Source organism: Babylonia areolata, chromosome 10, assembly GCF_041734735.1.
Source record: "Babylonia areolata isolate BAREFJ2019XMU chromosome 10, ASM4173473v1, whole genome shotgun sequence".
Taxonomy (NCBI): Eukaryota; Metazoa; Mollusca; class Gastropoda; order Neogastropoda; family Buccinidae; genus Babylonia; species Babylonia areolata.
This window is the reverse complement of record NC_134885.1, coordinates 14,247,925-14,274,537: the sequence shown is the minus strand read 5'-3', so window position 1 is coordinate 14,274,537 and position 26,613 is coordinate 14,247,925. Positions and strand designations below refer to the sequence as shown.

The 26,613-nt window shown below is 39.5% G+C and overlaps 1 protein-coding gene across 1 annotated transcript; it reads right to left on the bottom strand.

Moving 5' to 3' along the window:
* Positions 1–389: 389 nt before the first annotated feature.
* LOC143286810 (isocitrate dehydrogenase [NADP] cytoplasmic-like) lies at positions 390–17,309 on the bottom strand. Its single transcript, XM_076594608.1, has 10 exons — positions 17,201–17,309; positions 17,068–17,107; positions 11,580–11,686; positions 9,341–9,427; positions 7,850–8,010; positions 7,096–7,242; positions 6,124–6,412; positions 5,272–5,412; positions 4,677–4,839; positions 390–4,105 (listed from the first exon to the last, which is right to left on the bottom strand). The coding sequence occupies exons 1-10, from the start codon at positions 17,214–17,216 to the stop codon at positions 4,021–4,023; spliced, it is 1,236 nt and encodes a 411-aa protein (XP_076450723.1). The 5' UTR covers positions 17,217–17,309; the 3' UTR covers positions 390–4,020.
* Between the last annotated feature and the right edge of the window lie 9,304 nt (positions 17,310–26,613).

Here is a 26,613-nt window from a genome sequence, read left to right as displayed (position 1 = left end):
AAAAAGGTGTAGGTATCCGATCTTCGTAAAAACCTCACACGCTGTAAAGATATCCAGATCCCATCAGTTCGCTTTCTTCACCATCAATGGCTTTACTCACTGGCCCTCACCCCTCCCTCCCTCCGTCTCTGTCCTCCCCGCCCTTTATTGTCCCTCCTGGATCATCAACTAGCCTGGAACATTGTTAACCTCTATAAAGTTTGATAAAATCTCATAGTTGTCAATGTATCAATGTTTGATGTAAGGACACACACACACACACACACACACACACACACACACACACACAAAGTGACCCAAGAGAACACAAAGTGTGAGTGTACACAGACACACATGGCATGTATTAAACAACATGCTTGTTTTCAGACAAACAATAAAAACAGAAGACATTTTGCAGTCCATCAATTTACTTCGTTGGTCATCCAGCAAACAATGCAAACAGTTCTATGTAAGTATTTTTCATTACAGACAACTATTACAGATACGTTAAATAAATGATAAATGAATAAATGATGCACTGAGATATGGTAATTCTTTGAAAAGAATTATGAGAAGACAGATTTTACCAGATGTTCATTTGCAAATCATGAAAAAAGTACACAAAATTGATATGTTCCTTTTCTTATCCTTTTAATTGGAAAGAAGAGTGTTTTACTGAGTTAACTGAGAAAAGTTGAGCAAACTAATTCTTCATCCACTTCAAAAACAGGATGATCTTAAAATTAAATGATATGCTAAAATGAAAATCAACAAAACATTTATAAAAATTAAAAAATGAACCAAAACACACACTCATTCAAAACCATGCAAATTTTCAAAGGTACCATAATTTCTATTCATATACATGCAAACTTATAAATGAAAGATAATGATCATTTTATCAGAAGTGATCACTTTCTTCATAACAATAAAAACAATCTCTTCCATGATGTACAAATCATTCGCCTTTTTTTTTAGGAAATTCTTCATGAAACTTTCTTTCCAAAAGGGAAGCCTCTGTGTGTGTGTGTGTGTGTGTGTGTGTGTGTGTACATATGTAAAACATAACAAGGTAAAACAAGTACTTGCTGTCACCACTCCATGAATATAATTCCACAAGGGCTCATTCTTGAAAGAGAACACACAATTCTGGAGACAGACAAAAAAGAAAAAAAAAAGGATTTTCCTTTATGTACTACTCTCAGAATTTCACATAAGGGTGCATGTCTTGTATGTGTGTGTGTGTGTGTGTGTGTGCCTTCTTCAGTGATGACCAGGTTATGTCTGTTAACTGTGGAACACTTTTGGCCAAAGACTTGGAGAACATTTTGCTGTTGCTCACATACCTGAGAACGTCAGACATTAGCAATAAACTCTTCCAGGCTGGATTTTGACTGGCATGGACCTGTGGAATTGGACAGCCAGGGAGTGAGGTAAACTAGGGTGTGAGAGTGGTGGAGGGGCAAGAAACCACAACCACCACCACTACTGACAACATGGACTCACTTTGTGTACACACATGGCAAAAATCTTGCTTTTCAAAGCACTCATAACTTCTCAGACTGACAATTTTTTATACACAGGTAAGTTCAAAATATTTTCTAAAAGTGATTATCAGTTGTTTTTTTAATTAGCTTTTTCCTATACCAATGAAGAAAATACTGTGTGCAACAGAACTGAGCACCAGAACAAGATGAAAAATGCAAATGAAATGCATATCATTGGATTGTCAACAGATGGAAGAGCCAGAATGCTGACAGGAGCTGAGGTGTTTTCCAGTTTGGGTCAAAATTTAAGGCACAGGGGTAGGTAATGTAGCTCTTCTTCCACAAAACATACAAACCATGTGATACACTGTCCTTTATTTACTGCAGGCTGAACAATGCGTCAGGGAATAACTCGGGTGACTGAGTGCTATATGACAGACTGTGAGAACAGACAGGCCATCAATCAATGACAAAACAGGTGATCCATCACTCAGGCTTACTTGTCCAGCTTACAAATGTGGTTTTAACTAGATAGAAAAAAAATGAAAAACAGATGTCGACAAGAAGATACTTTTTTTTTTTTTTTTTAAATAAAAAAAGCTATGTTTGTAACAATACTAAAAGGATCACAAAAGAAACTGTGGAAAGATAACACTACCTTTAAAAAAAAAAAAAAGGAAAGGCCATGCACCTGTATTTGACCACGGTTAATTCCACATGTCCTCAAAGAACATGTTAGTAGGTACATTCAATATATTGTTCAAGGAAGGTATATGATTTTATCACCCCAGGTGTCACCTGCTGGGGACAAGAGTGAACATCTAACACTCAAAGGAACTGATACATAACCTATTTAAGTCGTTTGACTGAGAAGTACCAATAAATTGGTCTCAAATGGATCAATCATGCCTCTGGACAAAAAGAATGCAGCAAAATACTCTGTATGCCCATGAAATCACCAACACGATCATCTTTCTGATTTTCATACCCTTCTGACAATGATTTGATTTGTCAACACGCTACACTGTGAACTCACAACTGCTACAAGTAATTATACAACAATTACTCTTAAGAAAAAGCCAGAGAGATTCTCTTGAAGAGAAATGCACACAGTTTCATTAATGTCTGAACTAGACACACAACACGTGATGTTCCTATATTCTACATATTTATCCCCCATAATCAAAATTTCAAATTACACAAAGATATCTATGTATAAACAGAAGATGACGTTTAAAAAAAAAAAAACCACCAAAATTTGAATATCACTTTCATAAGGACATGATAATGGTGATAAAAAGCCAAAATACATTCAATACAAAACATGGTTCCTAAACAATTGCCCAAAATTTCAACATCAATTTCACAAACTTTAACAAAATGTCCATCATTCATAGGATTTTTTAAACAAAATAAAATAATCCTCACAAAAAAGCAACAACTTTCCCTTTATAAAGAACACAAAAAGTATCTGCAAGACCAATACCCACATTAAAAACACCTGCTTACTGAACACAGAGAGAGAAGCAAATTGCTTGAACCATCATCATACTAATTCTCAAAACCTGAATCCGATTCAACTGCTGGAAGATCAATGGAAGGAATGTTCAATGTGTTAAAAAAAACTGTTTTCTGCAACCAGGGTATTGAGCATTAAAGCTTGTTTTCTAGTCAAAGACCTATCGACATTCTTGACAGCACATTTACATGCGGAGCTATTAAATGACTGGAAAAGCCAGAACTGGTCAATAAATAAAACAAGGATGTCAGGGTGAGAGACGAGAGAAAAAGCAAAAAAAAAAAAAACCACTGTCATATGGGATACTTAAAATTCACTGTTTTAGCAACCTAAACACTGATGTTGTTCTCACCATCATAATTCTCCAAGAGAAAAAACAACAACAACAATTATGTTTGATTCTGCTGCCCTGTTTATCACAAAGAATTGAATAAAAACAACAACTGGAATATTTCCAAAACCAGGGGGGGAAACCAATAAATCAAAAAGTCAAATACTGAGACTAGAACAAATCACCACTTGTATAAAACAGACTAAATTCCTTTTATTTTACAACAACAAAGTTGATAAAAACAAAAATGTAGATTAAAAAAAATTTTAAAAGCAAAAGCAAAAGATTATCACGGATATGCAATACAGAAATTAATATTTAAAAAAAGGAAAAAAAAAAGAATGGAAATAAAAGGAACATCTTAATGTGGTAATGCAAAATATCAATCATGATTTAATAACAAATAATCTGCTTAAAAAAAATGGGTCACATACCAGACGATAACACCACCAAAACAACGCACAATGACACATTCCAATCAACAACAGTAAACAAAAAACGATCAATTAATAATGTGAAGGCATTTGTCTGCTGAACAACATTGTCAAAGGTCACTGACTTTTTTTATTTTGTTTTATTTTTATGATTGGTGACCCTTATCTTAAAGCTTATTCATGTAGCTTCTGAGTGATGGGTAACACTAATCTGATGACCTTTTCCTGTCGCTACTGTCTGCACCATCACAGTTTGCTGATGTCCTGTAGTCAACTCTGCCCTAATTTCTTCTTCAGGTTGGCGGCCAGAGCATCCATGAACTCAAAGGTGTTGAGGTAGTCTGTCCGTGTGACACTGAAAAGGAAGAGAACAGATTGTTACCAACATATGTATGTTTTCACAGTCAGCACTGTGATGGACCAGATACACATCCTTTCTCCACCCCCACCCCCACCCCACCCCCTCTCTCTCTCTGTCTCCCTCCCTCATTCTCCTTTCCTCTTAACTTCTTTATGCATGTAAATAAAACCTGAAGATGTAGCACTAGGACACATGTGCATGCATGCACTCACACAAACACAGCCATGCACACATGCAGGCTACTCACTCAACCCACATCCACTAGTGCATACACACCCATACACAACACACATCCCCCCCAACATCCTCCCGTCACATGCATCCACCCATCCAACCACACACACACACCTTAACACATCCACCCACAAGCACAAACACACCCACATAACACACACACAATCCACACACTCCTCCTCACACACCCAGTCTCCACACACAATCCACACACTCCTCCTCACACGCACATTCTCCACACACACATGCCTACACACATATGCCTTCACATATATACGCCTACACCATCCATACCCCATCCCCCACACAGACACACACACAAAGTACTGACTTGCTCATGCCCTTGATGCAGATGGCCAGGTCTTTGGTCATGACACCAGACTCGATGGTCTCAATGCACACCTCCTCCAGAGACTGGGAGAACTTGGTCAGCTCCGTGTTGCCGTCCAGTTTGGCTCGGTGGGCCAGGCCACGGGTCCATGCAAAGATGGACGCTGGGAACACACACACACACACACACACACACAAACATTATTTCTTACTGCAGAACGATCGCTTACTGCCGTTCTACAACTCGTTTTTTTTTCTTTCATTGTACCTCTTACTGCCTGACTGTATCTACCAGATGATCTCAAACAGCCAAATTATATCTCAGTGCCAGACAGTTTCCTTTTGCCAAATGATCTCTTTCTGCCAGATTATCTCTTTCTGCTGTGGTATCATTCAAGGTCTCTTCTTTTGTACATCATATTGTTGTGAGGCCTCTTACTGCTGTACTTTGTGCCTTGTTTTTTTCCATTGTACCTCTTACTACAAGACTTTCTTTCTGCCATATGATCTTTTACTGCCCTACTATCATTCAGGCTTTCTTCCTTTGCACCACCAAGTGTCACAAGAGCTAGTGCTGTTACTGTCGTCAGTCTCACCAATAGGGTTGGTGGAGGTCTCCTTGCCCTGCTGGTGCACTCTGTAGTGGCGAGTGACAGTGCCATGAGCAGCTTCCGCCTCCACTGTCTTTCCGTCCGGACATATCAGCACACTCGTCATCATGCCCAGGGAGCCAAACCCTGTGCAACAATAGTAAATGATAATAAAGAAGATAGTCACATTTATTGGATTGACGTTTTCTTCCTATTTTTCCTACTTTCTTTCAAGGAGACATATGTTTTGTATTATCTGTTTGCAACAATCTTGTTTTGTGATTTTCTTTTTTCTTTTCTTTTTCACAGTCAGAATTTACAGTAATTCCAGTACTACAAAAGTTCAGCCCAGGTTTCTTTCTTGTTTAAATTCTCCAAATTCCCCCCCCACCCTCCCCCATACACCTACCCCCCAAAAAAAGTAAAATAATTCTTCTTTATTTTTACTTTTCTTTCTTTACCACCGTATTCAGGTGATTCTGCTCTACATTTGTTTAGTTTATCTTATCTGACAGTGTCAGTGACATGTTTTTTCTTCCCTAGTCAACATCAATTTTATCTAAATATTGTATTGCATATTTTCATGAATGTTCATAAAAGTGCTTATAAACTCAAGCCAAAAGGCAAATTTCTGTGCATTAACATGCAACAGAGTTTTGCCATATCTTATCTTACCTACTCCCTGACCCCCAACGCCCCATGTGCCTGGACCAGTCTCATCCCACCCTCAAACCCCCAACACTCCCTCCCTCCCTTCTTTTTTCTCAACTTTCCCTTCTTTCCGCCATCCCACTGCCTGACCCCCTACCCCCATGAACAATAAATCAATTAAAAATGCAGTGCCATTGTTCAACCAACCTTGAGCCACAGAGTCAGACTGCACGTCGCCGTCATAGTTCTTACAGGCCCAGATGAACCCTCCATCAGACTTCATGGCATAGGCCACCATGTCGTCGATCAGCCGGTGCTCATACCATATGTTCTTGGCCTCAAACTGCGCCTTGTAGGTGGAGTCATAGATGTCCTGGAAGATGTCCTTGAAGCGACCGTCATATTTCTTAAGGATGGTGTTTTTGGTGCTCAGGTACAGGGGCCATCCCTTCTGGAGGGCAAACTGGAAGGAGCTGTGGGCAAAGTCTTTGATGCTCTGAAAGAGTCAAGGGCAGAAAAAAAAGACATTGGTCAGTTTGTTGAAGTAACTGAGGATGCACTTGACTTCTAAATGTGTTGAATGTACATGTCTACCCCTGAAATCTGATCATCAGAAACAGATGATGTAAAATACTGTGTGGTGTGGTGTAGTGCTGTATGATGTTGTGTAGTGTGGTGTGGTGTGGTGTGGTGTGGTGTGGTGTGGTGTGGTGCTATGTGGTGTGGTGTGGTGCTATGTGGTGTGGTGTGGTGTGGAGTGGTGTGGTGTGGTGTGGTGTGGCGCTGTGTGGTGTGGTGCTGTGTGGTGTGGTGTGGTGTGGTGCTGTATGTTGTTGTGTGGTGTGGTGTGGTGTGGTGTGGTGCTGTACAATGTTGTGTGGTGTGGTGTGGATGGGTGAATTGTGGTGGGATGGAGTGTCAAGTGGGTCAGTGGTGTGGTCGAGTATGGGGGTGTGCATGTGTAACTGTATAAGTGTATATGTGCACATTGTATGCACACGTGTATGTGCCCATGTGTGTGTGTGCACGTGTGTGTGTGTGTGTGTGTGTGTGTGTGTGTGTGTGTGTGCTGTATGCTGTGTTGTGTATGTGTATGTGTATGTAATTGTGTGTGTGTGTGCATGTGTGCATGTGTGCATGAGTGTGTGCATGCATATGAGCATGCAGCCGAACACTCACAGCATCAGTGTTGTACATGCCCATGGCCACACCGCCGCTCTCTTTGAAGTCAAAGATGGTGAACTCCATGGGTTTGTCGCCATTCTCTGGTGTGAACTTCATCTCCAGTTTTCCTGCCCCTGGCACCACAAAGTCTGTGGCTCTGTACTGAAGAAAAGTCCCATCAAATATTTCATTAATATAATAATAATCATTGCTGCTAGCAGTATTTCCAGGGCTATGGGTCATACCATTTCACTTATTTGTTGGTTGCTAATTCTTGCTTTATAACATTATCATAAAAGTACAAGTGAATAACATAATAAAAAGTGGGTTAGTGCATTTCGGTTGTCAGTTAGTAGCTAATTCTTGCTACACTAGTGAACATATACTTATTGATTATCAATTATTTTAAGTGTATATAGCGGTAAGAGGTGTAGGTGTGTGTGTGTGTGTGTGTGTGTGTGTGTGTGTGTGTGTGTGTGTGTGTGTGTGTGTGTGTGTGTGTGTGTCCATGTGACAGAGAGAGAGAGAGGTCTGGATGTCAACAGTCAGTGTGCTGCACAGCTGTCACCTAGCATGCAATGTCAGACCCCATAACTTCAAACGACAATGTGAATGAATAAATCTATCATACACAGGAATTGGGCCTATTTCAAATTCAAAGCTATAAAATGTGCAAACAGCAAAACAAGAAAAAAAAGGCAAACAAAAAATCCTGAAACACACACACACACACACACACACAAACTCACACACAAACACATAAATCTACCTGATCACCAAATGCATGACGACCAATCACGATGCTTTTCGTCCAGCCAGGCACCAGACGAGGAATGTTCTTACAAATGATGGCTTCTCGAAACACTGTCCCTCCCAGAATGTTACGGATTGTTCCATTGGGCGATTTCCACATCTGCTTCAACTTGAACTCTGTGGTAGAAGACAAGCTGACAAACTCCTTTATACCATCAGAAGATCATGTTGCTTTCTGGCATCATGCAAATCATCAGTTCCTTTGATCATGGTCTGTGTGTGTGTCTGTGTCAATGGGTGAATACATGTGTGTGTGTGTGTGTGTGTGTGTGTGTGTGTGTGTGTATGTGTGCGTGTTTATACTTTTGTATGTGAGCATCTTTGCACAGTGTGTGTCTGTGGGAGCATGTTTAGATATGTTTTTATGCTTTAGTTGTGAATATTTTTGCAGTGAGTGTGTGTGTGTGTGTGTGTGTGTGTGTTTGAATGTGTATAAATGCAGGTGGGGAAGGGTTCATAGGGTACGGAATGTGTGTCAGTATGTGCCCACGTACCTGCCTACATGTGTGTGTGTGCATGCATGTGTGCACAGAAGCATGGATGTCTGAGTTCACATGTGTTGAAGCGTGTACTCAAACCCTTGATAGGAGTGACAAGAACCAACTGGGCTTAAGCACACAGAATAAACTGAATAAACTGAAAGGGGGCAGAATAAAAGGATACACAAGTCCAAATCTACATTTCAGTTAACCAATCAGTCATTTGTCTTCAAGATTTTTGTTTTGTTTGTTTTGGGGGGGGTTTTGTGATCTTTCTTTTCAACCACATTTCAGCCTGCTGCAAATTGTTTTATCAGTGTGACTTTTGGCTGTGTATGTGTCTGCGTAAGTGAAGAGTACATGTGTTGGGAAAGGGTGGTAACAGGTTGTGTGAGCATGTGTCCTTGTGTGGGTTGAGTTTATGGCTAGAAAGAAAATCAACTGTGTTTCTGATTTGTTGTTCTGATTAGTAATATACTGAACCATACTCTGTTTCAAACACACACACACGCACACACTATCAAAAACACACATGCATGCACTAATGAATTTGCACACACACACACAAACACATACACACATGAACACACACATGAATAACAGAACAAAGTAGTGGAAATAAAACCAACAAATACCTAAAAGGGTAAACATGGGAATCAAATAATCATCATGTTTTTAAAATGCAACACAATATGAATATATGTAACAAAGAGAACTAAAAAAAAATTAAGGATGTAAAGATTTTTTTTTTATAAAAGAATACAATAAATACAACAAAGAGAACCCAAAAAGAATAAAAGATGTAAATGGGAACAAAAATTAAATAAAGAGGGGGAATACAATAAATACAACACCAAAGAGAAAGGCACAACAAAAAAAAAACCAACATGAAGGATGTAAAAGAAAATTAAAAAGAAGGGAGGAAAAAATGACAAAAAGAGTAAAGGTCATTGAAAAAGCAAACCAACCCTCCACTCTCTTCTCATCAGGAGTGATGGTGGCACACTTTATCCCCACATTATACTTCTTGATGGCATTGGCAGCTTCCACCGTCACTGCACATTCCAACACACCATCATAAAACATCAACATAAAGACCAAGCAAAATAGTGAGCATGGATGCTGGCAATCACACACCATGTGTGTAGAGTGTAGCTTTGATCAATCAAGGCTGGTACAATCCAGCTGTGCTTTTTGCCAAAGGTGTATTTGCACTTTCTTTTTTCCTTTTTTCTTCTTTTTTTTTCTTTTTTTTTTTTCAATTGAGATGTGACTCATCTTGCCTGTCCAACTGTTCAAATCTACAGCTAAAAAAAAAAAGAGTTTTTTTTAAAGAGAGAAAGAGAAATACTTTAAATGCCACCAAACACTGGCATAAAAAGTGCTTCTATCATTCTCTACTGTAACTTAACATAAGCTAAAAAAAAATTTAAAAAATAAAAATAAAAGAATAAATAAATAAAGCACGAGAAGCAAGGCCTTAAGACTCACTTGTTACATGCAATTTATCAAAGGAATCATGAGAAGAAAAAAAATCCTTAAAAATGTGTTCTATATTAAAGATTATGAAACTGGAGATAAAGAAAAAAGTGCTGGAGAGGAGTTGAACCTGTTAAGCTTGGTAGCAAAGACTTTCCACAGGGCAAAAGCATATCCTTACATCTATATCCAAAAATAATATTCAATATCAGTGCAATAAACTGATTACTTTAATCAAGGTGATGACATAAATTTATATCAGGTTATTTTCATAATTTTCAGTTATTTAGTTCTTGGTTAAGGAGACATTGCCATCACCTCAGGTACACTGCAACATGCTATCGTTTTCTCCAGATCTGTACAGGCCTGTGTAAACTCCATGGTGTGAGTCCACACTTCAAACAAATAATATATTTTAATGGGTGTGTGTGTGTATTTGTGGTGTGTGTGTATCACGCTTTGTATATTTTTTTACACTGATTGGAAACAGACACAGGAAAAAATACTTCAAAAGCGCAAGCACAGTTCAAACAGAATGTAACTGTGCTTCAATGGCAATATTCTCAGCAAAGTGAGAGATTTGCTGATTTCAGTGATCAGTCGTGGACAGGCATAATTTAATAAGTTTTTAACTGTGATGCAGTCTATGCACAAATCCTTCTCAATTAAATACACCAGATTCCATTACTTCCTTTCAATAATATATCATTGCTAATCAGCTGCAAGTGCTAGAGAATGAAGGTTTTTTAAATCTAGTTTGAACTCCTATTTTACACACACACACACACACACACACACACACAAAGGAGGTTAATGTAGACAGTGCTAGAATTTTACACCGTGTGTAAAACACAGCAACCTTTCTATGACAAAAGTTATAAAATGAAATGTTTTCAATGAAGGAGATCGGTTTTAATTAAGAAAATTATTTCCCATGGTATACAGAGATTAGTTCCCATTGGAAAGCTCAATTTTGATGAATTTCAGAGATGTCATGTGTGCATCGATTTCAGCTGCATACTGAGCAAAAGATCCAGTTGGATCAATGATAAAATGACTTATTACTCAGTGTGTCAGCATGTCACATAAAAGTGCTAAGCTTTGTGAATCAGAAACACAAATGTAACAATAAATTTATCAAAATATCTAAATGTTTCATGTGCCTTTCACAAAAGTGCAATGTCATTATAATCAGAGTGTGTGGGAAATAAATTTGCTATTTTTGGGCCAATTTTGCAATCAACTAATTAAATATGTCCTGAGAAAATGAATATATGTTAAACTTAAAGTTTACCACACACGCACAAACACACAAACACACACACAGACAACAAAACACAGGACTTTTACATAGACTCACTTTGTTTACCCAAGTGGGTCAAAAAAGGTAAAGCCAGTTCAAACACACACAAATAAAGGGTATGATGATCGGCCCAGAATATTTCTCTAAAATATGTGTACGTGTGTTTGTGTTTGTGTGTGTGTGTGTGTGTGTGTGTGAACACTCATGTGTGTAAGTTTGTGCCTGACTACATCTGCATAAGTTCTTTTTCTCCTGCTGATTTCAGGCAGATGCATAAATGCAAAACTTAAATACCTACAAAAATCAACATGCAAAATACTTTTCTTTCAAAGTCCATCTCACTTCCCAACAAACAGAACATTACCGGTACATAACTTAAAAGCAATCTTTTACTTTTTGAAAAATGTCCCAGGTTTGCCTCTTACCTTTGTCATCGGTGGCATCTCTGCTTTCTATCCCCAGGTCAAAGAAATGAATTTCCAGGTCAATAAAAGGCAGGATCAGCTTTTCTTTTATCAGGTCCCAAATGACTCTGCACACATCCAGTCAACAGCTCTATTTCAATCACCATGTCGATTAGTTATATATATATATATATATAATATATATATATATATATATATATATATATATATCAATATACGAAGGTCATTCAATAAATAAGGTGAATTTTTTGGTATAAGGACTTCTAATACAGATACAAGCTTACTTTTTTTTTGTTTTGTTTTTTGTTTTACTTCTTTTTCACATGGATTTAATTTGTTTTGCAGATTAAAAAAAACTTTGAGAGTTTTGGCGATTAACAAAGATGGCCGACCAAGAAGCATGCTCCAGGATTGAACAGCGGTCAGTTATCAAGTTTTTGGTTGCTGAAGGGTGCAAACCAGTTGAAATTCATAGGAGAATGTCAACTGTGTATGGTGCCACATGTTTCAGCCGAAAAAATGTCTACAAGTGGGCTAAATTGTTTAAAGAAGGACAGAGCAGTGTTGAGGATGAAGACAGGCCTGGAAGGCCTACAGAAGTGAGGTCTCCTGAGGTGATCGAATCAGTCAATGACCTCATTCAGTCTGACAGAAGGGTGACAGTGGATGACATTGCAAGGACTTTGAGCTTATCTGTTGGGACAGCACACAAAATTGTCCATGATGACCTTGGCTACTCGAAGGTCAGCTGCCGGTGGGTGCCAAAGATGCTTACTCCAGAGCACAAACAGAGGAGGGTCGAGTTGTCCCAGCAGTGTCTCTGCCGCTATGAGAAGGATGGTGATGAGTTTCTGAAGAAGGTGGTCACATGTGACGAGACATGGGTTTGGCACTATGAGCCTGAGTCCAAACGGCAGTCCATGGAGTGGAAGCACGTAGGCTCTCCAGTGAAGAAGAAGTTCAAGTCCCAGCGGTCCACGAGGAAGGTGATGCTCACCGTTTTTTGGGATATGCAAGGCCCAATCACCATTTCATTCCTTGAGAAAGGAAGCACTGTGAACAGTGCCAACTACTGTGAACTGCTGAGGCAGGTCAAGAAAGACAAAAAGAACAAACGCAGGGGTCATCAGTCAGAAGGAGTCATCTTGCATCATGACAACGCAAGGCCTCACACAGCAGCCCGAACGGTGCAGACCATCAACGAGCTGGGCTGGGAACTGCTCCCTCATCCCCCTTACAGCCCAGACCTTGCCCCTTCAGACTTTCACCTGTTTGGTCCCTTGAAAGCGTTCACGAGAGGCACGAAGTTTGAAAGTGACGATGAAGTCAAAAGTGTTGTGAGCGACTGGCTGAGACATCAGTCCAAAGATTTTTACGCTGAGGGAATACGGAAGCTTGTGAACAGATAGGAAAAGTGTGTGACAGTGCTGGGAGACTACGTTGAAAAAAAAAAGAAAAAAGTAAGCTTCTATCTGTATTAGAAGTGCTTATACCGAAAAATTCACCTTATTTATTGAATGACCCTCGTATCATGTGTGTGTCAGTGTGTATGTTAAAAAGGGGAAGGCAGGATCAGGTTGGATCACATTAGCATAAATCTCTCCCAATCCTTGGGGAGACATCCACCAAACAGACTACATGAATATGCGGCTCACCGCATAAACATACCACATCAGTCATGGCATACCACTATCCACACTGTCACAGAGACTGCATGAAGTCCGTTGACCAAAGACAGGGAACAGGGCAGAGGAAAGAGGAATACAAAATCAGACTGACATCAAAGAGTATTGAACCCCAGACAGCGGGTGGGAGGGGTGGGGGTTAGAAGAGTGGAGAGGGAAGGTAGGAAGAGAAGTTGTTGGGGGAAGAGGGAAGAAGAAGGGAAGGGGTAAAAGATAGCATGGAGGTGCAGGTGACACTTTACCTGCATGCAGGCTACACACCATAGCATATACCGGTAAATATGATATATTCTGCATCTATTTCAATGTCTAAATTCTATTAACATTATATTCACAGCATTCTTTGATGCTATGAAACTAAATTAAGTGTAACTTTTGACAATGGAGTTTGTTTCATTCTCTTTTCTTTTTTTTCTAGTAGTCATTACTGTTATTATTGTTCTTATGGATGTAACTGAAAAATAATTACAAATCTTTCTCTTTTTTTAAATTATATCAAATTTATGATTTAAAAAAATTTTAATTATTGAAAGGGGAAGCAAAGATGTTTCCATCTTATGCAGTTTCACTCAAACACAGCAACAGTGTCTGTGTATAAACTAACCCAATCCAGCACAGCAACTTAGTCACAAAAAAGAATTGCAATGATGCAGTTAGGTTCTCTCATATAGGTTACGAATGCCAAAATAATGAACTATCTTGTGTAACTTTGAATACCTGTTGATCAACACTGCAGAATAGCTCTGAACCTTTCACTTTTTCACTGATTTTGGAAAGGTGCCCACAAAACCCAACCAACATCTGTGGTGAATCTAAATGTCTCAGATTGATGTGTGACGAGTTGCCCAAGTATGCTGAACAAGAGAACACACGTTGGAACACAACCCATAGCTGGTGGGTATTGGAACACAACCCATAGCTGGTGGGTATTGGAACACAACCCACTGCTAGTGGGTGTATCACTATATGATGAAATAAAATTAACATGTAAATATATACACATGCATACATGCATGTATACAATTACATCAGATTAAACAGAAGTTAATTTGAATGTGTACACTAAGTTACACAATTAATATACTCATGTATATTAAGTGTGACAAACTGAAAGCTTATACAGCATACTCAAAATATAAAATAAATCATCTGTGAATCTTATGTTTTTTAATATTTTTTTAAAAGAAACGATAAATAATCTTTAATTGCACAATAACAACAGTCTGGCAACTAAAGAAATATGAATGTCTGCAAGGAACTAGAACTTTTTTTTAATGGAAAATAGGTAAATTATTTTTTTTCTCTTAAAACAAACATGTTTATTTGAGCACAGATGGCAACAAGAGCTCAGTCCTAAAAAAAAAGGCCTGTTTCACTAAACTATGTTACAGAAGCACAGACTAAGTAATTTTTGTGTTTGTATGTATAACCTGCACTTTTCAACAAACAAAAAAGCATAAGTCTATTGCTTGCATACAACTTGACAAGCAAAATTATGTTTTATCAATTTATAAACATTTCGAGTGCATACATGTGTGTCAGTCTGTCTAAACTACTCCCAGCATGAAAGCAATGATGGTTTGGTCATATTCTTGAAAAAATTGTGGAGTTTTTTCGTTATCCTTTCTAAAGTAATCAATTTATAGGGGGGAAAAGTACACATCTGAGTAATAGCGTGTGTTAAACATCAGTCCTTACAAACTGTCTTCAGACCTAACCTCTTGCCTTTTCTTCCCATTCAAACTCAAGGTCAAAGTCCACCAGCACCTGCCTATGCCTTGCTAACCTTCCTGACACCAACAGATAAGATATATAGGTCACTATATCCCTCCCTATTACCACACTGGCCTGCAGGCATACACTGTTTGCCATGCGGTCCCAAAGTTCAGTTGGGAAGAGCAGGAATGTTATTTTTCATCCCGGTCAGTTTGTCACACAGCAAACATTAACATAAAAAACAGTTGTTGTTTTTTTGGGGGGTAACATTTATTCATCCGTAGGAAAATGACTTGGCATTTTTGCTTTTAATTCAACAGCCAGCGATGATTCAGCATTTTTTTACTTTCACTATGTTTCAACAACTCAAAAATCATGTTTCAGCTTGACAAACTGCATATATATATTTTGAAAGCATATTGGACTGCATCACATAACAAAATAACAAACCTGTAAATATGGAATATTATATGTTTCAGGAAAACATTTATGTAGCAACATAATCAAACAGCTATTGACACAATGAAAACATTTATGTAGCAACATAATCAAACAGCTATTGACACAATGTTCCGAGTTTTTAATCATTATTTTCAGTAAGTTTGCACAGTAGATATTCTTGCCTCCTGTGTCTGTTAATTATTCCCAACCTGTGACACTCCTCTTTGCAGAAGAAACTTTGTGTTTTGTGTTTTTAATCAAGACATTTTTGCCTTCTGTGTCAAAACTATTTCTAACCTTTGACACTTTACTATACTGAAGGAACTTTGTACTTTGGATTTCCAACTGATGGTGAGGGAGGGGGGATCCTTTTTTCTTGATTAATCTTGAATTTGTTTCTTAAGTTTTCAACTGCATGACTTAATGCAAATATTTAAGCCTGGTATAACTGAAGACCAGTCAACATTTTGCTTTCAAAAATTTGAAGTCAATGAAGATACTGAGAGTTCATGACAGCTCCAAGCCACATCAAATTCTGCAGATGTGAAATGCATCCTTCCTGTCTAAATTGCTTCAGGGGATAGCTGTTCAGCAGACTGAGAAGCTTTTTTCTTTTTTTCTTTCTTTTTTTTTTCTTTTTCTTTGCAGAGTGTAAGACATTCCTGTTACTGTGGACCCCATTCTACTGATGACACTCATCTGTACAGCTATTTCATAATGATGGTAAACAGTGACTGTGGACTTCAATGTTCAAACCTTCCCTACATGTCCATGGTCTATTCATCATTTTGATTATCATCAGCTTGTTTGCTTTGTGCTATCATCATGCATTGGTCCAACATCTCCCGTCAAACATACAAGTTTTGGCAAGTCATGGGAGGGGGAAAAGGTTCTGAGAAAAATCATCCCCTCTGCCCAGTTTGACTCTTTGAGAATCGGGTTGCATCTTGGCCCATCCATGTCTTTCAGACCCACTTCCAGGAAACTTTTTTTTTTCAAGTCTTTTCATTCTATGTTCCTTTCAGATGCTTAACCTCTACAGTCTACTATAGTATTAGATATAGTTTAACATTCGTAAGAGACAGAAGACCATGAACCACCAACAAAGTTTCAGATTTCAGTCTGTCAAGTAAAGAATACAAAATCTCTTATGCACAACATGGGAACAAACGGGACAAGCTTTTAGAACATTATTCGAATAACCATAGGTTTGACCCACCCGTACTTTGGCCTTGTTCTGGGCCTGAGGGCGGGGGCGTACGATCTGGTCGTACACAGTGAGTGTGGGGACTGAGAAGCTTTTCTATCGACAACCATAAGCTCCACGTACAGAAACACTTTCCTAAGTCAGTAGTGACTGTTTCTGTTTCAACAGATAGTTTATGTTCCAAACAACCGTAACCCCAACAGTGCATTACATGTTCTAACACTCGTTAACATATCTTTGACTGCCTACCCTCAGCGAAAGAAATAAGAATCAAAAATACCCTGCTAATTTACGGACTGTTGGTGGAGGTTACAAGTCTTTCCAATCCTGACACACTGAGAGCGGTGAGAACGAATAAAATCAGACGAACGTAAACCAACCCTGAATAGTATGCACTCTTGCGTTACTTCACAGTGGTCCGTTAGTGAATCAATCTTACCTCGTCATTTCGTCTCCCTGCATTTCGACAACTGCTCCGCCTGAAATCATACAAACACAGACTTAAATCATAGTCACCATTCTTAGAGAATAAAACCTAATTTCATCATCATTCTTGAAATACTCTTCATTACCTTTGATTTTCCCCATTTTTAATAAGACGTGTCCTTAAACTCCAACACAGCAGCAGACTCTCTCTCGCCGGCAAGTGAATCTCGCAGGTGATCAATGGTCAAGGACAACTTCAGCCCATCACCTTTGACCTCAAACGTGATTGGCTGTCCTTAACCTCTCTTTTTGTGTGTTGTATTTTTCCGGGGGACTTCGCTGACTGGATTCTGACACGAAACGGCATACTGATCCCTCTCGTCTGCTTGAAAAACGAAACTACTCTCTCTCTCTCTCTCTCTCTCTCTCTCTCAAACTAGATAGTCTTAGACGAGAAGTTGACCGATTGCAATTGATTGTTAATCTTGAAAAAACGAATGTCATGGTATTTAGAAAAGGGGGTCATTTAGCAATTAGAGAAAGATGGTTTTACGGAAATGAAGAACTAAAGGTTACAAATTCGTATAAGTATTTGGGAATGGTTTTCACAACAAAATTAAGTATTAGTATAGCTTTGTCAGAAGTTTGTAGAAAAGGGAAAAAGGGGATCATTAAGACTATGGACATAAATCTGTTTTGCCGGAAAATGTTTGATACACAGATAGAACCACTCTTAACTTATGCAGCTGAAATATTGGGGTTACACGAAGATTGTAAGCAGATTGAAAAAGTGCATACTTTTGCAATAAAAAGATGTCTTTGTGTTCCTTTGCATACACTCTAATAAACTAGTCAATGGGGAAACGGGAAGATATCCGGCTATATATCAGAACATATATAAAATGCATTAAATACTGCGGGTTAAAACTTACTGCTTTACCAATGTCGCGACTATGTAGACAGGCCTATGAAATGCTCCTATCAAAACATGAATCTGGTCATTTTAATTGGGTAGCCGGAGCATTCATAAATTACTGAGTGAGAATGGGTTTGGTATAGTCTGGTTGAGTCAAGGGGTTGGATATGAGCATGGTTTCAAAAGTGGAATTAAAGACAGGTTTATCTCATGCTATAAGCAAAACTGGCATTCAAACTTAGAAGCTAACGGTAAATACAGGTGGTTTTATTCCTTTAAAAGCGTCTTTCAGGCAGAAAAATATTTATCATGTGTAACTTGACAAATAAATGGCATAGAGATAGCCTCGTCAGGTTTAGACTGAGAGTGAGTGGACTAAAAAAAACTTCAAACATTGGTTTTCCAGCGAAGAAGATGCGAATAATGTGTGTCCGTCGTGTGCGAGTGCAATGGAAGATGAAATTCACTTTCTTTTTCACTTGTACCGCATACGACGATAAACGGGAAAAAACAACAACTGTAGTATGATAAATTCTTTCTTTGGTAATCCTAGCCACAATCATGTGAGTATTATTTCGAATGACAATGAAAACTCTTTGAAAGCTCTAGCTAGATTCATTGCAGAAGCAATACTTGTGAGAAAAAAGATAATGGAACAAAATGACAACTAATCCAATGATGATCCACATTTAACCGCACGTTTCATGTATGTATCTGTACGCATGTGAGTGCGTGCATTATTAAGTATGTATTTTGCGCGCGCGCGCGCGCGTGTGTGTGTGTGATGTTAGAACCGGCCATTCAAGAGGTGCAACAATATGTTTAATATGATATCCCCCTTGTCCTGAGGGCTGTATTGCTATGTGGACAATAAATGACTTTCACGTTTTTCACGTTTCTCTCTCTCTCAAGGGAAAAAAAATGCTGGGTGTCTTAAGTAAAATAAAAAACAACAACTTAATTTAGACTAGGGTTTGGATATGTCTGGTTGCAACAAGGCGTTGGTTGTGAGCAAACTTTTTTGTAATTTATTTATGCAAAGAATGAAAGATATATTTATGCAAGAATGGGACGAGTCGGTAATGTCTAAAGATATATATATCATAACTACAGACTGTTTAAGACTGGTTTTAAGTGTGAGCAATATTTTGACTGTGGATAAAAGGTATTTTAGGGACTGTTTGGTAAAATTACGGCTTGGTTTGCTCCCAATAAATGGATCATTTTTTTTAGAACATTGAAATGTAATTCAAATTACGCATGTAAACGTTGCAATGTGGTCAAAGATGAAAACCATTTTATAAACAATTGTGTCCTTTACACAGTTACTGAAAGTTTTTGTTCTTGTTCTTGTTCTCTCTCCGGGGGCTCTCTCTCTCTCTCTCTCCCTCTCTCTCTCTCTCTCTCTCTCTCTCTCTCTCTCTCTCTGCCGGTTTACAGTTGCCTAAGAACCCCTGCCCCCCAAACCTTCCGTTCAGTGTCTATCACCCGTCAACATGCTTCTCGCTCTCTTATATACATATATATATCTGTGTGTGTGTGTGTGTGTGTGTGTGTGTGTGTGTGTGTGTGTGTGTGTGTGTGTGTGTTGTGTATCAATAGTTCATCTGTTTACTCTGGGAAGTTGTTTTTTATTCGCGCGCGCGCGCGCGCGCTTGTGTGTGTGTGTGTGTGTGTGTGTGTGTGTGTCTGTGTGTCTGTGTGTCTGTGTGCGTGTTGTATGTATCAATAGCTCATCTGTTTACCGTTTGTTGTTTTTTATTAGCGCGCGCGCGCGCGCGCTTGTGTGTGTGTGTGTGTGTGTATGTGTGTGTGCGGTGTTGGGGATCATGTACGTTTATGTGTAGTTGATCAGTTGTGCTTTCATATCTGTGAAACCGCTGCATGTTTGTTGCATATCTGTTATGCATGTGTGTGTGTGTGTGTGTGTGTGTGTGTGTGTGTGTGTGTGTGTGTGTGTGTGTGTGTGTGTGTGTGTGTGTGTGAGTGTGATTGTGTGTCTGCATTTTTTTTACATTTATTTGCTTATTTATCATCGTTGTTGTCTTTTTTTGTGTGTGCCGGCGCTTAGAGTTGACTTCATCAAGATTTTGCGCCTTACAAACAGTAGTAGTAGTAGTATTTTTATGTATTTGTCTTTTTTTTCTCAAGGCCTGCGTTGGGTTACGCTGCTGGTCAGGCATCTGCTTAGCAGATGTGGTGTAGCGTATATGGATTTGACCGAACGCAGTGACGCCTCCTTGAGCTACTGATACTGATACTGATACTTTTTATTCACCTGCAATATATGTTACTTCTGTCACGTTTGCTTTTTATCTTTCTTTTTTCAAGAATTAGTTTTATATTCATGCAGTAGTTGCCATTTGCTTCTCAGTTGTTAGATCGATGTGTGTACTCCAATATGCGCATGGTCCCTTTTTTTCGACTCATGATAATGCATGTTACTTTATTTTCTTTGACTTGACCAACTGTTCTCTATACCTGAGGTTCTCTACAACGGAGGTTTTCTATCCATAATAGACTGATACTGTTTTCTCGTACTCCTCTCCACTCTCTCTCTCTCTCTCTCTCTCTCTCTCTCTCTCAGTCTCACCGTGACCACACCACACCAACACACTTCAGTCACCCATCGCGTCCGGTGACACTCCCAACAATTATCCTGTCCAAGCGATCACTCAGGTGCTACAATTGCTACAAAGTCTGATCACGCTGCTCAATAGAAAGTGTGCATAGTGGCGCGCGCGCGCGCGTATGTGTGTATGTGTGCGTGCGTGCACTGATGTGTGTGTGTGTGTGTGTTCCCACATCTCTCCCTACCCCCTCCCCTCCCCCCATCCCCCCTATTAACTCCAGTGATCGGGTTAAGCTTGGATACGGACGTGTGCAGTGTCGCCGATTTTTTACTTCTACTTGAAAGTGCCTTGACTCAAAACAACATATTTGTGACTATTCCGACCTCAAACTTCAGCCCACGGTGATCGGGTTAAGTTTTGGATAGGCACGAGTGCTGTGTTGACAATATGTTATCTCTTCTTGATTGTGTGTGCAGTGCCTTGATCCTAGCCGACGTGTTTGTGTCTATTCCGACGCCCAGCCCATAACTGTTGGAGACAGAACCCTCTAACTGCTGTTTAATTTCAAATATTTTCTTCTTCTTCTTCTTGTTTTTTTATTTTACCTTATACTATCTTATTTTATTTTTATTTTTACTTTATTCTTTACGTCTGTGTTTAGACTGGTGTGCTACAAGAAGAAAAATTGTACAGAACACTTTTAACACTCAATTAACCAGCTGTCGTGGTAATGGGAAAACGTTCCAAACATTATTTTACACTGGTCAGACACTTTCAATGCTAAACGATCTAACTGCTGTGAAGTGATGTGTGCACGTACCAAACAATGTATAAAAATAGACTGGCTGCGGTGAGTCATCTGAACTGAAACATACTGTGCTCATCTTCTCGCTTCTTGGTTATGAATGATTGTTTATTTTCACATCGTCTCGCTTTTGGATTGAACTATTGTGTTATCACATCTTCTCACTCTTGGATTGAACTATTTCGTTGGTTATAATCTTGTTTGCGTTTCCGCTTGCTCTTTCTTCTTTTTTCTTCTTTTTTTTTCTCAGTCTTTTATTTTCTTTTTTCTTCTTTTTTGTTTTTTTGTGGGTTTTTTGTTTTGTTATTTCAGTTTTCACCCTTCCACTGATTGACAAGTACCTATAATCTCCACATATTGAACATAAAAATGACTACAAACCAACTCAATCCGTAGACCTTCTTTTGATGGCCATACTTTTCAAAAGTATGGCCATCAAAAGAAGGTACTCGGATTGCCCATTTGAATATCAACCATGCAGTTAATAAAACTACTGAAATAACCTCCCTACTAACAAACCATGGAAAGCCTTTTCATGTACTTGGACTTTCAGAATCGAGACTTTCCGAACATATCAGTGATGCTGACATGTACATCCCAGGATATAGTTATGGTTATGGTCCCCATGTTGTTTACTTGTCTATGTTGTGATAATGCACCTGACCAAATTTCTCCAGTTGGAGATAATAAAGTTATTCTTATCTTATCTTATAATATAATCCGAACTGGGCCTACGAAAGCCAGAGGGACTGGTCTCCTTGTCTATGTCAGTGAATCCCTCACCTTCAAACGTCTACCTAATCTAGATCAACATGATGTAGAGTCATTGGACGGAAGTCAAGCTGAAGAACACCCCCTCAGTTTTAACTGGTTTCTGTGAAAGGAATCCCGCGGAACGGGTAAAGTGGTTAGACACATTCACTGCAATGATAGACGCTGTCATTTTAGAGTCAAAGGAAATGATCCTACTTGATGACTTCAACACTGACCTATGAAAGTAAATAAGCAGTGGAATCAAACAATGAGTTTCTTTTATCTACATCAGTTTATCAGTACACCCACCAGAGTCACGCCCAACTCACAGACGATCACAGATCACATATACACTTCCAATAAAAGCAACATATTAGAGACGTGTGTTCCTGTCTTTAACTATCCAATTAAATTTTTGTGTCACGGGAGGGGGGGTGCGGGGAGGGGGGGGGAAGGAAGGAGTAAAAATTCCTAAACCAGACCAAAAACAATAACCTATCGATGCTTCTCTAAATTCAATGAACAACTATTCATAGATGACGTGAAAAAATCCAGGCTTTCTTCTGTATACGATATCACAGATCCCGATTCAGCAATTGAATATTGGACCGAAATACTGATTTACAGGAATATATAATAAACATGTTCCGCCGGCTGAAAACTATCAGAGTGAAACACAATCCAAAACCAGCTTGGAGTTCCAAAGAGCTGGAAGAGGCAGGCTACCTTAGAGACCTTCTGAAAGAACATGGTTACCATGAAGAATCAAAACAACTGGAAATGAAATAAACTCACATAAGCGCAAAGAAAAGAAGAAACTGATATTACTGAGACTTATTATCCTCAAAAGAGAACTCCAAATCAGCGTGGCAAGCCATAAATCAACTAACGAACAAACAATCTTCACCAAAGTCAGCCGTGATCAAAGGCATTTCGGCACATATCCAGTCTACAATAGATTACGCATCAACTCTATGGGACTCCGCCAGTGCGAACACCAAGAAGCCATTACTAAATCTTCATAAACGGGGGCTCAAGCTGATAGTCCTAAAAAAAAAGACTTCCCCATTGACCAACAAGCTGGAGAAAACCCAGCGAAGAGCAGCCTGCTTCGTCCTGAACCGGCACAGAAACACATCCAGTGTTGCCGATATGCTGGATCAGCTCCAGTGGACCTCCCTTCAACAACGCCGCCGCACCAGCCGACTTGCCATGCTGTACAAGATACAGAGCGGCCTGGCATGCGTAAGCTGTGACAGCCTTAAACCCCTGACTGCAAGCAACAGAAGAACGTACCACACAAAACAGTACCAGCGGATTACATGCCGCACAGATTACAGAAGCTACTCCTTTTTCCCCCGACAATCCGTGACTGGAATGCCCTCCCTGCTGAGACCGTCCAGTCCCCCGGCCTCCTTGGACACCATTCCGAAGGTGTCCAGATCACAGTAAACTCTGCCTTTTTTTCTTTTTCTTTTTTTCCCGGTGGTGTGGCGATTTGCGGGCCTGCAGCTTCACTTGGGTTGCCACCACTGAGCTGAATGGGACTATTGAGCTCGATGGTTGCTACAGGGCCTTGGGCCTGTAGGCCTGAGTGCAGCTCCACATGCAGTTGCGCCTTAACCGTTAGAGCCAAAATTCTTTTCCCTCCTCTCTTCTCTCTCCCTATCCACGCTACGCATCCTCCACCCCCACTGTGACCCCCCACCCCCTCCCCACATGTCATTAAGTCAATAATAGCCGGGCTAACGGCTGATGGACATTGCAGGAAGAAGAAGTGTGTGTGTGTGTGTTCTCCATGATTTGTTATTTTTTTCCCTATGTCGTTTATTAATACCATGCGTGTGTGTGTGTGTGTGTGTGTGTGTGTGTGTGTGTGTGTGTGTGTGTGTGTGTGTGTGTGTGATTATTACCATGCTTATGCCTTTATGTAGTATTGCCGTGTTCGCATGCTATGACTTTAAGTAACATTGTTTAGTGTAGACCCTGTTTCAGGGCCCCGGGGACTGGATGAAAAAAAGCGCGCCAGTGCTTATCTATTATCCTCGAAAATGAAGAATTTTGTCTTGTCTTGCCTTGTCTCTCTCTCTCTTCATGAAACACACACACACACACACACACACACACACACACATATATATATATATATATATATATATACACACACACAGAGAGATGATTATAATGCATGTTACTTGTTTTCTTTGACTTGACCTACCGTCTCTGTGATATGAGCTCATCTGTCCATTAGCTGATTTTGTTTTCTCATATTTCCTGTCTCTCTCTCTCTCTCTCTCTCTCTCTCTCTCATTTGACTTTTTTTTCGTATATATTAGTTTCATATGCATATGGAATTATGCTCCCTTTGGTAGAGAGCATTTCCACCATTATTGCACTATTTTCATATTTACAGAAGTATTGTACTTGATAACATACACTATGTATCCATATGTGTGTGTGTGTGTGTGTGTGTGTGTGTGTGTGTGTGTGTGTGTGTGTGTGACGGTGTGTGTGTGTGTGACGGTGTGTGTGTGTGTTCAAGTTGTGTATGTGTGAGTGCTCGTGTGCGCGCGCGTGTGTGTGATTAGAACATATATAAAAAAAATTTTTTTAATTGATACCATGCGTGTGCTTCTGGGTGTGCGTGCGTGTGTGTGTCACAGTGTGTGTGTGTGTGTCTGTGTCGTGTGTGTGTGTGTGTTCGTGCGCGCGCGCACGCGTGTGTGTGTTCTTTATGTTTCTTTTTCCTATGTATTTTATTAACCCGTGCCTGTACCTCTGTGTGTGTGTGTGTGTATGTGTGTGTGTGTGTGTGTGTGTGTGTGTGTGTGTGTGTGTGTGTGTGTGTGACGTGTGCATGCGTCAGCCGGTGCATGCGTGCGTAGACCCTGGCTGTTCAGGGCGGGGACTGGACGTAAAACACAATGATACTGTATTTACTTATTAGTGCTTTGGTACGGAGAGCATTTCTCCCCAAAACCATTTTAAACGAGAAAAAGATAGTATTTCAGTCAGGGAACAAGAAGGATAGGAAACTGATACAATAGAAGCTAAGAGGGGAATTATGGAGGGGACAGAGGGAAATCAGTCAAATCAAAAGCAGGGCAATAGCTTCAAACAGGAAAAATGGCAGATGCATGGGATGGGTTGAAATGTATCACTGGAGAAACGAAAAGGAAAACAGTCGCTTGTAAAGTGAAATGGGATGAACAGCTTGATTTTTCAAATACACTTACTAATTTCTACTGTCGCTTTGAAATGAACGACCTGGGAGGGGAACTGGATAGTGTTATCTCACAGTTGCAGGAAAAGATCAAACTGAAGACACCGAGGAACACAAGTGTGGACTTTGAGATCGATTCAAAAGTTATTGAATCTTTATTTTTAAAACTGAATGTCACGAAGGCAGTTGGCCCAGACAATGTCCGCGGAAGATTACTGAAAACACGTGCTTCCCATATGTGTGACGTGTTCTGTAAAATTTTCAACTATTCTCTGAAGGACTGCTCTGTCCCCAGCATCTGGAAAAAATCCATTATCTGTCCTATCCCCAAGAAAAAGAACCCAGCCGCACTAAATGATTACCGTCATGTTGCCCTGACTTCAATAGTGATAAAATGCTTTGAAAAAATTGTTCTTCGCCATCTAATTTCTTTCACTAAACAACATCTTGACTCTCTTCAGTTTGCTTACAAACCACACAGAAGTACTGACGATGCTATCCTAACTCTCCTTCATAATGCTTTCCTACATTTAGACAACACAGGATCTTTTGGTCGTATCCTTTTTGTTGACTTCTCTTCTGCTTTTAACACAATACAATTTCATCTCCTTGCCCTCAAACTTCTAGGCTTGGATGTTGATCCGAAGCTTACTCTTTGGATAGTAAGTTTTCTTCTCAATAGAACTCACTCCGTCCGTTTTCATTCTGCCCACTCTTCTCTAAACTCTACTTTTACTGGTGCATCCCAAGGTACAGTGCTGTCCCCTGTTATATTTACACTGTACACAAATGACTGCAGAGGCACGGAGGAAACTCCTGTCAAAATATTCTGATTATTCAGCTATCGAAGATCTATCCAACTCTGATGCTATTTACTTTAGTGAAATTAAAAAATTCTGTTCTTGGTATGAGGAAAACTATCTGGATCTCAACGTATTGGTCTGGTGTGTGTGTGTGTGTGTGTGTGTGTGTGTGTGTGTGTGTGTGTGTGTGTGTGTGTGTGTGTGTGTGTGTGTGTGTGTGTGTGCGGAGCTTAAAAATGTGACAATTGGTTATTATGAATGTGCAATATGTAGGATGAATAATGTGCAATATGCAGGATGAATGTACAATGCAAAATGCCTAATGTTAACGTTCATATTCTAAATATATTTCTGTCAATAATTACGATGTAGTGATTGAATGCAATGTTTTTAAAGCGAATATGTGAAACTGATGCTTTTATTTCAAAACATATGTTTATTACTCCTGTTTAATCACGTAATCCGTGTGTTGGGGGAGGGGGGAGG